General features: G+C 42.9%; 1 protein-coding gene across 2 annotated transcripts in view; it reads right to left on the bottom strand.

Moving 5' to 3' along the window:
- Positions 1-15,995, bottom strand: part of igsf3 (immunoglobulin superfamily, member 3) — a 370,516-nt gene that overhangs the window by 105,920 nt on the left and 248,601 nt on the right. For both annotated transcript variants that reach the window (XM_061879134.1, XM_061879135.1), the window contains exon 5: positions 14,934-15,341. In XM_061879134.1, coding sequence (XP_061735118.1) covers positions 14,934-15,341 — 408 coding nt within the window. The remainder of the gene's footprint in view (positions 1-14,933; positions 15,342-15,995) is intronic.

The following is a 15,995-nucleotide window of genomic DNA, read 5'->3' as shown; positions in this document are numbered from 1 at the left end:
GGGCTACCAGTTTGATACACACTTAAAAAAAAATGGCCAGAAATAGCCAATTTGCTCAATTTAGCTTTAGTAAATAAATCTCTATATACATATAAAAAAATGGGTAGTTCTGTCCGTCATTCAGTCGTACATTTTTTTTCCTTTTACGGAAGTTTTTTGTAGGAAAATAAATGATGAAAAAAACACTTATTTGAACGGTTTAAAAGAGGAGAAAACAGGAAAAAATGAAAATGATTGTTTATCTTTAATTTCGACTCTTTAAAATTCAAAATTCAACCGAAAAAAAGAAGAGAAAAACTAGCTTATTTGAATCTTTTTGAAAAAAATTGAAAAATGAATTCATGGAACATCATTAGTGATTTTTCATGATTAAGATTGATTGTAGAATTTTGATGATATGTTTTATCCATCCATCCATCCATTTTCTACCGCTTATTCCCTTTCGGGGTCGCGGGGGGCGCTGGCGCCTATCTCAGCTACAATCGGGCGGAAGGCAGGGTACACCCTGGACAAGTCGCCACCTCATCGCAGGGCCAACACAGATAGACAGACAACATTCACACTCACATTCACACACTAGGGCCAATTTAGTGTTGCCAATCAACCTATCCCCAGGTGCATGTCTTTGGAAGTGGGAGGAAGCCGGAGTACCCGGAGGGAACCCACGCATTCACGGGGAGAACATGCAAACTCCACACAGAAAGATCCCGAGCCTGGATTTGAACCCAGGACTGCAGGACCTTCGTATTGTGAGGCAGACGCACTATAGGTTAAAATCCAATCTGTATTTTCTTAGAATTTATAACAAATTGGAACAAGCTATATTTCTAACAAAGGCAAGTCATTATTTTTTATAGATTTTCCAGAACAAAAATTTTTAAAGAAATTCAAAAGACTTTGAAATAAGATTTAAATTTGATTCTAAAGATTTTCTCGATTTGCCAGAATATTGTTTTTGAATTTTAATCACAATAAGTTTGAAGAAATATTTCACAAATATTCTGCGTCGAAAAAACAGAAGCTAAAATGAAGAATTAAATTAAAATGTGTTTATTATTCTTTACAATAAAAAAATAAATTTATTTGAACATTGATATAAATTGTCAGGAAAGAAGAGGAAGGAATTTAAAAGGTAAAAAGGTATATGTGTTTAAAAATCCTTAAATCATTTTTAAGGTTGTAATTTTTCTATAAAGTTGTCTTTCTGAAAGTTATAACAAGCAAAGTAAAAAAATAAATGAATTTATTTAAACAAGTGAAGACCAAGTCTTTAAAATATTTAATTGGATTTTCAAATTTTATTTGAGTTTTGTCTCTCTTAGAATTAAAAATGTCAAACAAAGCGAGACCAGCTTGCTAGTAAATAAATACAATTTAAAAAAAATAGAGGCAGCTCACTGGTAAGTGCTGCTATTTGAGATATTTTTAGAACAGGCCAGCGGGCTCCTCATCTGGTCCTTACGGGCTACCTGGCACCCGCGGGCACCGCGTTGGTGACCCCTGGTCTACGAAGATACAAATAATTGCTTTTGCGACATCTAGTGGACACATTTAGAACAGCAGTTTATTTCATGCTAAAATGTTGTCTCTTTTTTATACTAAGCACAGACATCCCGCGGGCCGGATAAAGCCTGACCACATCAGTTCATCCACACCAGTCATCCATGTCTTCATGGACCTTGCTTTGTGCACTGGTGCACAGTCATGTTAGAAGAGGAAGGGGCCCACTCCAAACTGTTCCCACAAGGTTGGGAACATGGAATTGTCCAAAAATGTTTTGGTATTCTGGAGCATTCAAAGTTCCTTTCACTGGAACTAAACTCCTGCAAAAAAAAACCCAACCCCACACCATAATTCCTCCTCCACCAAATATCTCACTCGGCACAATGCAGTCCGAAATGTAGCATTCTCCTGGCAACCTCCAAACCCAGACTCGTCAGGCCCGCGGCCCCTACGTTTGACACCTCCGTTCTAGGCACTCGTCGCGCTACATAATTATTGCGCAAGTGCAGTATGTAGAGCAGGGGTCGGCAACCTTTACCACTGAAAGAGCCATTTCGACCCGTTTCACAAAATGAGGAAGACAATGGGAGCCGCAACTATTCCCGCCAATATCTGCTGGTGGTCACCCAGATGACAAGAATAAGGGCATGCTATGAAGCCATTGCCTTAAATACCTTCTACGGCATGTACAAACTGCTTGCCAGTCCAGCAACATGTTGTGAGAGGCTTCCGCAGGTGCACGCACACGACTGGAAGGCATACTGGGTGACACAGAGTACACTGACGGTTGTGATATAAACAACTTTAACACTCCTACTAATATGTGCCACATTGTGAACCCACACAAAAGAAGAATGACAAACGCATTTCGGGAGAAAATCCTCACAGTAACACACCATAAACGCAACATAACATATACCCAGAATCCTTTGCATCCATGACACCTCCTGACTATTTACACCCTGCATGGTTGAGGTGGGCGGGGTTTGGTGCTCGCGGGGTGTATAACATAGTCAGGAAGTGTCATGGATGCAAATTATTCTGGGTATTTGTTGTGTTGCGTTTATGTTGCGTTACTGTGAGGATTTTCTCCCGAAATGTGTTCGTCATTCTTCTTTTGTGTGGGTTCACAATGTGGCGCATATTAGTAGGAGTGTGAAAGTTGCTTATATCACAACCGTCAGTGTACTCTGTGTCACCCAATATGCCTTGCAATCTCATAGATGTGCCGATAGAAGCAGCGAAATGCATGTGTCCGGTTGGCATGCAAATAGCATTCCGTGAATGGCGGGCGCAATGACGTTCAAGAGGACGTTAAGAGTAATATCATCACAGCACGGCCTTAATATTGTAGTCCGAGAGAAAATTGGAGAACGTTGACTCCATTTGATGTCCAGGAGAGGCATTGAATTTCGGAATCTCCCCGCAACAATCTGGGGGGTCGGCGATTGTGCAGCTGATCCGCATCAGAGTTGCCAAAGAGCCGCATGCGGCTCCGGAGCCGCGGGTTGCCGACCCCTGATGTAGAGGAAGTGTATGAAGACACATTTACAGCATATTGGAACACGTTTCTGTATGGGGGGGGGTGTATAACATAGTCAGGGTTTGTCATGGATGCAAAGGATTCTGGGTATTTGTGGTGTTGCGTTTATGTTGTGTTACTGTGAGGATTTTCTCCCGAAATGTGTTTGTCATTCTTCTTTTGTGTGGGTTCACAATGTGGCGCATATTAGTAGGAGTGTTAAAGTTGTTTATATCACAACCGTCAGTGTACTCTGTGTCACCCAGTATGCCTTGCAATCTCCTACATGTGCCGATAGAAGCAAATAGCTTTCCGTGAATGGCGGGCATGATGACGTTCAAGAGGACGCAAATAGCATTCCGTGAATGACGGGCGCAATGACGTCCAAGAGGACGTTAAGAGTAATATCATCACGGCACGCCCTTAATATTGTAGTCCGAGTGACTCCGTGTGATGTCCGGGAGAGGCATTGAATTCCGGAATCTCTCAGCAACAATCTGGGAGTCGGCGATTGTGCAGCTGAGCCGCATCAGAGTTGCCAAAGAGCCGCGGGTTGCCGACCCCTAATGTAGAGGAAGTGTATGAAGACACATTTACAGCATGTTGGAACACGTTTCTGTACGCGAGCATTTGTTTCACTCACGGCCAGAGCGTGCCTGAAGATTAACAGCGATGCAAAGAAAACACAAGGGAGAGATTTCCTTTAAGCACCAGTGTTCGATCTCCACCCGTCTCCTCGCAGAGTCGAAACTATGCTCATTAAGGCTAAAAATGTTCACTCATTGCCACACATTAGGATGGCTGGCGATCCATAAACAAGCCGACTTCCAAGCCTTGGCTATTTCAATAAATGTTAAATGAGGAACTATGAGTCACTATGTAGGTTTTTCTTTGTCTTTTTCTCCCTTAGTGGCACCGCTCGCCTTCTTTCTGTCACAGCCATCCTACCAAAGTCCTTCAGGGTGTGTAATCAATGGCTTTCATTCTAGTCCACTTGACCACCGCTGTAAAAGCAAGCCTAGGGTGTTGTTATTTTCTCACTGACAAAAAAAAAAACCCAACAACCTTGCACTGACATTTTTACTGAAAGATTTCTCAGGGTAGAAAAAAAATGACTTGTCGTTTTGTTTACTTAGAAAAAGAAAACCGCAGAGGGGTGCGGGTGATTCTAACATTAGCCGTGAGCTAGATCCCACTGCCTTTAGAGCAGTGGTTCTTAACCTTGTTGGAGGTTAAGCATTTAAGTCTCACCTTAAAACTCATCTGTATACTCTAGCCTTTAAATAGACCTCCTTTTTAGACCAGTTGATCTGCCGCTTCTTTTCTTTCTCCTGTGTCCCCCCCTCCCTTGTGGAGGGGGTCCGGTCCGATGACCATGGATGAAGTACTGGCTGTCCAGATTTGAGACCCAGGATGGACCGCTCGTCGGGACCCAGGATGGACCGCTCGCCTGTATCGGTTGGGGACATCTCTAGGCTGCTGATCCGCTTGAGATGGTTTCCTGTGGACGGGACTCTCGCTGCTGTCTTGGATCCGCTTGAACTGAACTCTCGCGGCTGTGTTGGAGCCACTATGGATTGAACTTTCACAGTATCATGTTAGACCCGCTCGACATCCATTGCTTTCGGTCCCCTAGAGGGGGGGGGGGTTGCCCACATCTGAGGTCCTCTCCAAGGTTTCTCATAGTCAGCATTGTCACTGGCGTCCCACTGGATGTGAATTCTCCCTGCCCACAGGTTGTGAGTTTTCCTTGCCCTTTTGTGGGTTCTTCCAAGGATGTTGTAGTCGTAATGATTTGTGCAGTCCTTTGAGACATTTGTGATTTGGGGCTATATAAATAAACATTGATTGATTGATTGATTGATTGAGGTACCGAACCCCACCAGTTTCATATGCGCATTCACCGAACCCTTCTTTGGTGAAAATTAAATGTTTTTTCTAAATTTAATGATGTTCCTATATTAAAGAAATACTAATAAAGATATATTTTACAAACAGAAAGTTACAGGAATGTACACATGATCCCATGTTTACATCTCATTGTGCAACATGTGAATGTTTTAGTGGGACCTAAATCTGAAAGGAGTACACATTATTTCCAACCCCACCTTGTACAGAGCTCATAAAAAACAACATTGTTTTTTATGTCATTGTAAGTGTGCCAAAACACTTATATTATAAAATAATCTCGTGGAAAAATCATTTGATTATAATAATAAAACATTGAACTTGTTATTTAGTCAGGTTTGGACGGAGGCTACGTCGAACCCCTGAGGCCGACTGACTGAACCCCTAGAACCTCTAGGGTTCGATCGAACCCAGGTTAAGAACCACTGCTTTAGATACAGGGTACAGGGGATCCTGTTCAACTTGACAATCCTCGGATTGACTAATACTAATGGCTGTCGACAGCCAAAAATAGCCAATACTCGTACATTTACCATAGACACAAAGAGCAACTATTATGCCAAAAATATTTGGCCACCCGCCTTGACTCACATATGAACTTGAAGTGCCGTCCCATTCCTAACCGATAGGATTCAATATGATGTAGGTCCACCTTTTGCAGCTATTTCCGCTTCAACTCTTCTGGGAAGGCTGTCCACAAGGTTGCGGAGTGTTTTTAGAGCAATTTTCCACCATACTTCCAAAACCGCATTGGTGAGGTCACACACTGATGTTGGTCGAGAAGGCCTTGCTCTGTCTCCATTCCATTTAATCCCAAAGGTGTTCTATCGGGTTCAGGTTAGGACTCTGTGCAGGCCAGTCAAGTTCATCCACACCAGACTCTGTCATCCATGTCTTTATGGACCTTGCTTTGTGCACTGGTGCACAGTCATGTTGGAAGAGGAAGGGGCACGCTCCAAACTGTTCCCACAAGGTTGGGCGCATGGAATTGTCCAAAATGTTTTACTATCCTACAGCGTTCAAAGTTCCTTTCATTGGAACTAAGAGGCGAAGCCCAATTCCTGAAAAACAACCCCACACCACAATTCCTCCTCCACCAAATTTCACACTTGGCACAATGCAGTCCGAAATATAGCGTTTTCTTGGCAACCTCTAAACCCAGACTCATCCATCAGATTGCCAGATCAGAATCAGACATACTTTATTAATCCCCGAGGGGACATTAAAATTTTCAGCACAATCCCATTCAAGATCAGACAAACATTACAGGGAGATAGAACAGGATCGCTGACGGGTCTTCCAAACTTCCGGCCTGGCTCTCAGTCCCCATTCTATTTCATGCCAAAGGTGTTCTTTCGGGTTCAGGTCAGGACTCTGTGCAGGCCAGTCAAGTTCATCCACACCAGACTCTTGTCATCCGTGTCTTTATGGACCTCGCTTTGTGCACTGGTGCACAGTCATGTTGGAAGAGGAAGGGGCCTGCTCCTAATTGTTCCAACAACATTGGGAGCATGGAATTGTCCAAAATGGTTTGCTATCCTAGAGCATTCAAAGTTCCTAAGGGGCCAAGCCCAATTCCTGAAAAACAACCCCACACCATAATTCCTCCTCCACCAAATTTCACACTTGGCAAAATGCAGTCCGAAATATAGCGTTCTCTTGGCAACCTCCAAACCCAGACTCAGCCATCAGATTGCCAGATGGAAAACGTGATTCATCACTACAGAGAACGTGTCTCCATTGCTCTAGAGTCCAGTGGCAACGTGCTTTACACCACTGCATCCGACTCAGTGATGTATGGCTTGGGAGCAGCTGCCATGGAAACCCATTCCATGAAGCTCTCTGCGTACTGTACGTGGGCTAATGGGAAGGTCACATGAAGTTTGGAGCTCTGTAGCTACTGACTGTGCAGAAAGTCAGCGACCTCTTTGCACTATGTGCTTCAGCATCCGCTGACCCCTCTCTGTCAGTTTACGTGGCCTACCACTTGGTGGCTGAGTTGCTGTTGTTCCCAAACTCTTCCATTTTCTTATGATAAAGTCGACAGTTGACGTTGGAATATTTAGGAATAAGGAAATTTCACGACTGGATTTGTTGCAAAGGTGGCATCCTATGACAGTTCCATGCTGGAAATTACTGAGCTCTTGAGAGCAGCCCATTCTTTCACAAATGTTTGTAGAAACAGTCTCCATGCCTAAGTGTTTGATTTTATACACATAGGGTTGAACGGTATACCAGTATTAGTATGGTACCGCGATACTAATAAATCATCCTCCATGCCATACTGCCTCTGAAAAGTACCCGTCTATCCACCCCGTCGTCATTGCGTCGTGTCATTGCTGTTTTACGAGCAGACGAGCATGTTCGGCAGCGCACAATCACGGAGTACTTACAAGCAGACACAGTGTGTAGACAGAAAAGGGAGAACGGATATTTTGGCTTAAAAACTAACGATAAACGTGAAGTTATAACACTGAAATGCCCTCAGAGAAAAGGTGCTTTAAGACATGGCTAGCTAGCTAGCGGCTAAAGTTAATTTGCAATCGGTAGTGTTTTAGCTACTTCTAAATCACTAATCCTCGCCTCCATGGCGACAAATAAAGTAAGATTCTTACAGGTATCATCCCTGCAGGACGAGGAATAGCTAAACATGTTTCACTACACACCGTAACTCACCGGCACCACAATGTAAACAAACACCATTGGTGGAGCTACACCTGACATCCACTGTAATGATACCAAGTACAGGAGAGTATCTAGTCCATGCTACTAGGATTACGTCGATATTTTTTGGCATCACATCTTTTTTAATTTTTTTAAATAATTTATATTATGTTTATACACTCAGTAAATATGTTCCTGGACACATGAGGATTTGAATATGACCAATGTATGATCCTGTAACGGCTTATTATCGGATTGATACCCAAATTTGTGGTATCATCCAAAACTAATGTAATACATACAAACAACAGAACAATAAGTTATTAAATTTTTACAAAAGTGTAGATAGACAAAGTAAGCATTCCATATTTCTTTGAATTGCCGCAGGACATATAGTATGCACCTGCCTTGAATTACTGCCGGGTCAAACTTGCTTCCCAAAATAATTAGCGCATGCTTAGTATTACCGCCTGGTCAAACTCGTGACGTCACGAGTGACACTTCCCCTGTCATCATTTTCAAAATGGAGGAGGCTGATTTCAATACCGCTAATTTGAAATCGCATAAAGGAAATAAGATTAAGAGCTATTCAGTAGGATTTAAGGTCCGAGTTTACATCACACTCAAAATTTTACTGCATACCTTTGGTAAGCGCCGGAGTGAGAAGAGGTTTTAAAATAATTAGCGCATGCTTACTTTTACTGCATGCCTTTGGTAAGCGCAGGAGTGACACGAGGTTTTAAATTAATTAGCGCCCCGGTGGCAATTCAAGGACATACGGTATATTCACAGTATATGAACAAGTAGATTAATAAATATGTTTCTACCACTTGTCCTTAAAAATGTTGACAAAAAACAATAAAAGGTGTAAATCTTTATTGTTTTACAGTTCTCTTTTATGTATTTTAAAATGTATGTCTTAATGTATTACTTTTTTGAAACTGCTCTGTGACATGTGCTGTTGACCTCTTGGCCAGGTCACCCTTGTGAAAGAGATTTTGATCTCAAAGGGTTTCTTATGGTTAAATAAAGGTTCTATTTATAAATAAAATAATGTAAAATGACACAATATGTTTCTGCATATGTCAGCAGATTAATTAGGAGCCTTTGTTTGCTTACTTACTAATAAAAGACAAGTTGTCTTGTATGTTCACTATTTTATTTAAAGGGGAACATTATCAGCAGACCTATGTAAGCGTCGATATATACCTTGATGGTGCAGAAAAAAGACCATATATTTTTTTAACCGATTTCCGAACTCTAAATGGGTGAATTTTGGCGAATTAAACGTCTTTGTTTATCGCTCATGTGGCGATGACGTCAGAACGTGACGTCTCCGAGATAATACAGCTGCCATTTTCATTTTCAACACATTGCAAACACCGGGTCTCAGCTCTGTTATTTTCCATTTTTTCGACAATTTTTTGGAACCTTGGAGACATCATGCCTCGCCGGTGTGTTGTCAGAGGATGTAACAACACTAACAGGGAGGGATTCAAGTTGCACCACTGGCCCGAAGATGCGAAAGTGTCTGCCGCCAGACCCCCATTGAATGTGCCGGAGTGTCTGCAGACATGGCACAGAGATGTATGGATAACCTGCAGATGCATTTGCAACGATAAAGTCAACGAAATCACAAAGGTGAGTTTTGTTGATGTTGACTTATGTGCTAATCAGACATATTTGGTCGCGGCGTGACTGCCAGCTAATCGATGCTAACATGCTACGCTAATCGATGCTAACATGCTATTTACCGGCGGTGCTAAGGCAGACATGGCACAGAGATGTATGGATAACCTGCAGATGCATTTGCAACAATAAAGTCAACGAAATCACAAAGGTGAGTTTTGTTGATGTTGACTGCTAGCTAATCAATGCTAACATGCTACGCTAATTGATGCTAACATACTATTTACCGGCGGTGCTAAAGCAGACATGGCACAGAGATGTATGGATAACCTGCAGATGCATTTGCAACTATATTATGTTTCCTTCCACCCACATTTAATGCGAAAAAAACACTTACCAATCGACGGATTTAAGTTGCTCCAGTGTCAAGAGATTCAAAAATCCTGATCGTTTGGTCCGCACATTTTACCGGCGATGCTAACGCAGTTATTCGGCCATGCTATGGCTATGAATAGCTCAGTAGCTTCAGTTTCTTCTTCAATACTTTCATACTCCAACCATCCGTTTCAATACATGCGTAATCTGTTGAATCGCTTAAACAGCTGAAATCTGAGTCTGAATCCGAGCTAATGTCGCTATATCTTGCTGCGGTATCTGCCATTGTTTGTTTACATTGGCAGCACTGTATGACGTCACAGGGAAATGGATAGTCGCATCACAAATAGCGAAAATCAAGCACTTAAAAGCTTTTTTTAAGGATATTCTGGGACCGGTAAAATTTTGAAAAAAAACTTCTAAAAATACAACAAGCCACTGGGAACTGATTTTTATTGTTTTTAACCCTTTTGAAATTGTGATAATGTTCCCCTTTAAGGACAACCTTGCAATAAGAAATATATGTTTAATGTACCCTAAGACTTTTTGTTAAAATAAAGCCAATAATGCAATTTTTTGTGGTCCCTTTAATTTAGAAAAGTATCGAAAAGTACTGAAAAATATCAAAATAATTTTGGTACCCGTACCAAAATATTGGTATCGGGGACAACACTAGTGTCAACTAATGCTAATCGCACCTAATAATTTTGGGTGAATTCCCAACTCATAATATTATGTGAGAAATAAGTGTTCTTGAAAAGATCCTGTAAATAAAAATACTGTATTTAGTGTCAACAGTACAGTAGATGCAAAGACATCTGATACACATGCAACAAGGTAATAAAATAACTCAGTTAAATACGTAACAAAAGTCTAGTCATTATGTATGAAAACAATATATTAAATTTGAAACCAATCCAATGGTATAAGCCAGCTGCTGCACCACACAGTTTGACTACGGCAACAACATTAACAACCCCCCAAAAAAGAGTCTCCCAGTGGGCATCTTTCTCTTATGTCTTTCAGGGCTTTTGTTAGCAGGGAGCGTGAGTCCATTAGGAGGCTGGGAATTCAATTAAGGTACAGTGACCATATATAATATCTGCAGCATTAGGCTGTCAATCGATTTAAGGTTCAAGTCACGGACTCAAGCCAGACTTAGAGACTAGGCTGTGCTGAGTAGGCCACGTCAGAAAAGAAAGGACGCCATTATTTTATATTTTTCTCGGTGTTAAAAAGGAGCTTTGGATCTTATAATATGATTTGGGAGCGAGAAACCCATAAAGCAAAACAAATAGGAGATCGCACAGAAGAAAATGACCGTCACAGGACAGCACACAGTTCTAATCTACAAACATGGACAAGAAGGAGGAGGCATGATGTCAAGGAGAGAAACTCGGGGTCTAGATAAAAACACCTTTTTTTTTTTTTTTTTACTTCAAGCTAATGTTTCTGCTCAGAACTAACAAATAGCCACTTAAAAAAAACGGACATCTCCGCTTTGCAGTGACACTGATTTAATCCCTGGGTAGTGCTCCAGTGGTTTTTCAGTTTAACTCTGTAATGACTGACTGAGACTGCGGTACTGAATTTCCATTCTAACCATTCTAATTAATCTGTGCATACATGTGTGTGTGTGTGTGTGTGTGTGTGTGTGTCCATAGTGATTGCCACTGCTGCACACCACACTTGAGGAGAGGGCAGGTGGTGTGACAGGGTGTCCTAATAGTTTTTACCCCCAAGGCAGAACATGAATAAAGCATGGAGTAGGCCTACTGTACGCTATATGGACATAAGTAATGGGACACATGGTGCATCCACCAACACTGCAACCTTTGGCTCGACTTAAGCCTGGTGTATACTCTCGTTGTCGCTCCTAAATGGTGAATGGGTTATACTTGCATAGTGCTTTTCTACCTTCAGTGTACTCAAAGTGCTTTGACACTATTTCCACATTCACCCATTCATTCACACACAGTGATGGCGGGAGCTGCCACGCAAGGCCTTAAACAGGACCCATCAGGAGCAAGGGTGAAGTGTCTTATTCAAGGACACAAAGGACGTGACGAAGTTGGTAGAAGGTGGGGATTGAACCAGGAACCCTCAGGTTGCTGGCACGGCCACTCCCCCAAACGGCCCCTACCCTGCGTAGCCTACGTGCACCGCCCATAAGTCCTAGGTTCGCGTCGCTGGCGACAAAGACAGAGCTACCATTTGGTCAGTTGTTGCCGTTGAGGGGGCCTGATGATGTGGTCCCGATGGCTTCATCTAGCTAGGATCTTCAGCTCTCACTGGATCGGTTCGCAGCAGAGTGTGAAGGGACTGGACCCATGGGAATCAGCACCTCCAAGTCAGAGTCCATGGTTCTCGCTTGAAAAAGGATGGAGTGCCATCTCCGGGTTGGGGAGGAGACCCTGCCCCAAGGGGGAGGAGTTAAAGTACCTCAGAGTCTTGTTCACGAGTGAGGGAAGAGTGGATTGTGAGATCGATAGGCTGATCGGTGCGGCTGCTTCAGTAATGCGGACGCTGTATCAATCCGTTGTGGTGAAGAAGGAGCTGAGCCGGAGGGCAAAGCTCTCAATTTACCGGTCGATCTACGTTCCCATCCTCACCTATCGTCATGAGCTTTGGGTTATGACCGAAAGGTACAAGCGGCCGGGTGGCGGCGCTCTACCTTAGAGATAGGGTGAGAAGCTCTGTCATTCAGGGGGAGCGCAAAGTAAAACAGCTGCTCCTCCACATTATGAGGAGCCAGATGAGGTGGTTCAGGCATCTGGTCAGGATGCCACTTGAACGCCTCCCTAGAAAGGTGTTTAGGGCACGTCCGACTGGTAGGAGGCCAAGGGGAAGACCCGGGACACGTTGGGAAGACTATGTCCCCCGGCTGGCCTGGGATCGCCTTGGGATTCCCCGGGAGGAGCTGGACGAAGTAGCCGGAGAGAGGTAAGTCTGGTCTTCCCTACGCAAGCTGCAACACCAGATGTTTCGTAATCGTCCGACATACATGGCGGACAATATCTGATAGCCTACGTTGCCAGTCCAAATGCATTCGCTGTTTTCCGAAGTCTTCCCCAGAGTAATGCAAAGTACAGGCTATCTTTTTTTATCACATCCACAGGAGCCCGCATTCTAGTTGTTTCCCCTTCGACAAATGCACAACATTTTTTGGAAAGTAGAACCACAGCTGACCTGGACATTGGAAAGTTCTCTTGCCATTCGTATGGCGCAGATTACTCGTTGACAAACATATCTCACCAGGCTGCCGTTCTTCAAACCCTTACCCAAAACCGTCGCTAAACATTGCTATGATGCCGTATCCGTGGCGTATCCGAAGCAGCTGCAATCACGCGTTTCCTTCTCTCAGGGCAGTGGTTCTTAACCTTGTTGGAGGTACCGAACCCCACCAGTTTCATATGCGCATTCACCGAACCCTTCTTTAGTGAAAAATATAATGTTTTTAAAATTCAAGACAAAGTTACCTGTTTCTGGTAACACTTTAGTATGGGGAACATATTCTAAGTAAAAAATACTTAATTTAGAGTTATTTGGTTAGGGTGAGGGCTAGAATAAGGCCATGCAGAATAAGGCATTAATAAGTACTTAATAAAGCCTAGTTAAGCGTCAATATGTTACTAATTTGCATGTTAATAAGCAACTAATTAATGGTGAATATTTTCCCCATACTAAAGTGTTACCATGTTTTTTTTTTTACTGGTGCACAAAATGAACGGTGCATGAACATCACCTTGTTCAAACAACAAAACCAACACAGTGCATAAACTCACAACAAATTACACACCTGCAAATCAGTCAGCTGTTGCCGTATCCGTAATACGCCGATAGGGAGAAGTTTGTATTTACATGATGAGTCGGGTGTGTTTTGACCTCCGCCGAACCCCGAGGCCCACCCACCGAACTCTCAGGGTTCGATCGAACCCAGGTTAAGAACCACTGTCTTAGGGTATTCATGTGTGATTTTAATTACAAGTAAAATTAGAAGAAACACAAGCATCGGGATGATTCGCTCCAGTCTTTCTAGTGTTTACCTCTGAGTGGAAAACGGTTGTTATGTGGCTGTGGTGCGTTCTTTCTGACGTCACTTCCTCTCCGAACTTCGTTTGTAAATGATCAATGAGTCCATACCGAGCTAAGAGTCAAAGATTCAAGAAATAGACAGCGCACTTACCCGTGTAAAAAATATCCAAGGAGGGGAACCTTAAACGATGGGTTAGTGTGACTGACACGGAGTTTAGGCTAAATAGTTATTTGTTTAAGGAGTTAACCGGCTTAAAGGGGAACATTGTCACAATTTCAGAAGGTTTAAAACCAATAAAAATCAGTTCCCAGTGGCTTATTTTATGTTTCGAAGTTTTTTTCAAAATTTTACCCATCACGCAATATCCCGGAAAACTGCTTCAAAGAGCCTGATTTTCACCATCGCTATATCCACCCGTCCATTTTCCTTTGACGTCACTGCGTGATGCCAATAAAAACAAACATGGCAGATAGAACAGAAAGATATAGCGACATTAGCTCAGATTCAGACTCGGATTTCAGCGGTTTAAGCGATTCAACAGATTACGCGTGTATTGAAACGGATGGTTGGGAGTGTGGAGGCAGAGTGCGAAAACGAAATTGAAGAAGAAACTGAAGCTATTGGGCCATATCACGACAGACAACGGCAACGAGGCCGAATTCGGCGATCGCCTTTTAACCAACGATTGCATCTTTTGACAACTGGTGCAACTTGAATCAGTCGATTGGCATGTGTTTGTTTGGCATTAAATATGGGTGGAAGGAAAGGCTGGAAGCAAATATAGCTACAAATGAGGCATAATGATGCAATATGTACATACAGCAAGCCTAAATAGCATGATAGCATCGATTAGCATGCCGTGACCATTGATATGTCTGATTAGCACACTCCACGTAAGTGAACTTGAATCCGTCCCTGTTCGTGTTGTTACACCGACGAGGCATGATGTCTCCAAGGTACGGAAAATAGTCGAAAAACGGAAAATAACAGAGCTGATTTGACTTGGTGTGTGTAATGTGTTTGAGAAAATGGCGGATTGCTTCCTGTTGTGACGTCACGAGTGAAAGGTCATTGCTCCGACAGCGAACAATTGAAAGGTGTTTCAATCGCCAAATTCACCCTTTTAGAGTTCGGAAATTGGTTACAAAAAAACATATGGTCTTTTTTCATCAACATCCAGGTATATATTGACGCTTATATAGGTCTGGTGATAATGTTCCCCTTTAATATAGACAGGGCCTAAGAAACACTGGTCTAAACAAACAAAAAACATGGAGCAGAGCAGTGTAGACTTACCAACAGTTTTGACTGTGATAGTCTCCGTGGCGGACTTCTCCCCAATCTTCCCCCAGGTATGCTCCGGTTCAGTTCCCGTTTTAAACCACTCCGTCACAGCGCAGACGTACAAGCCCTCATCGTCAGGCAAGGCGTTGTACACGGAGAGCATGAACGTGTCAGCCCCCAGCCTCTCCACGCGTATATCGCCGTAGCTGGCGCGCTCTTTGTAGGCGTCGCTGTGCCGCACGGTGCCGTCCCGATCCAAAGAGGCTAGCTCCTGGGCCAGACCGTCTCCCTGCTTGCCAGTCACCTGCCAGACCACAGACAGTGGGCCTGTAGTGGAGTGGACCACGCAAGTCAATTGCACCATGTTGCCCTCCAGGACCTCGGAAGAGTTGCTTGATAACAACACGGTGATGTTGCTCTCTGCAAGGAAACAGAATGAAAAAATACAGTTTAGGAAAATGTGAATGCTATGCGGACCGAACACAGAGCAGCGTTAAAATGAAAGCAAAAAGCAAGCAGTAATGGTAAATTGTTTATACTTGTATAGCGCTTTTCTACCTTTAAGGTACTCAAAGCACTTCAACACTAGGGCTGGGCGATACATCGAATATACTTGATATATCGCCCGTTTTTGTCCGTGCGATATAGAAAATAACTATATCATGATATTCGATTATACGTTCTCAGGCATTTGCTTTTAGCTGCAGGCATTACACTTCATGCTCTTCTCACTCTTTCTTGTCTCTCCTTCTCACAGAGACATAAAACAAGCGCACCTTCTTCCAGTGGTGCAAAAAAGTATTTAGTCAGCCACCGATTGTGCAAGTTCTCCCACTTAAAATGATGACAGAGGTCTGTAATTTTCATCATAGGTACACTTCAACTGTGGGAGACAGAATGTGAAAAAAAAAATCCAGGAATTCACATTGTAGGAATTTTAAAGAATTTAATTGTAAATTATGGTGGAAAATAAGTATTTGGTCAACCATTCAAAGCTCTCACTGATGGAAGGAGGTTTTGGCTCAAAATCTCACGATGCATGGCCCCATTCATTCTTTCCTTAACACGAATAAA

Source organism: Nerophis ophidion, linkage group LG19 (assembly GCF_033978795.1).
Source record: "Nerophis ophidion isolate RoL-2023_Sa linkage group LG19, RoL_Noph_v1.0, whole genome shotgun sequence".
NCBI classification, from domain to species: Eukaryota; Metazoa; Chordata; class Actinopteri; order Syngnathiformes; family Syngnathidae; genus Nerophis; species Nerophis ophidion.
This window is presented reverse-complemented; position numbering and strand designations above follow the sequence as displayed.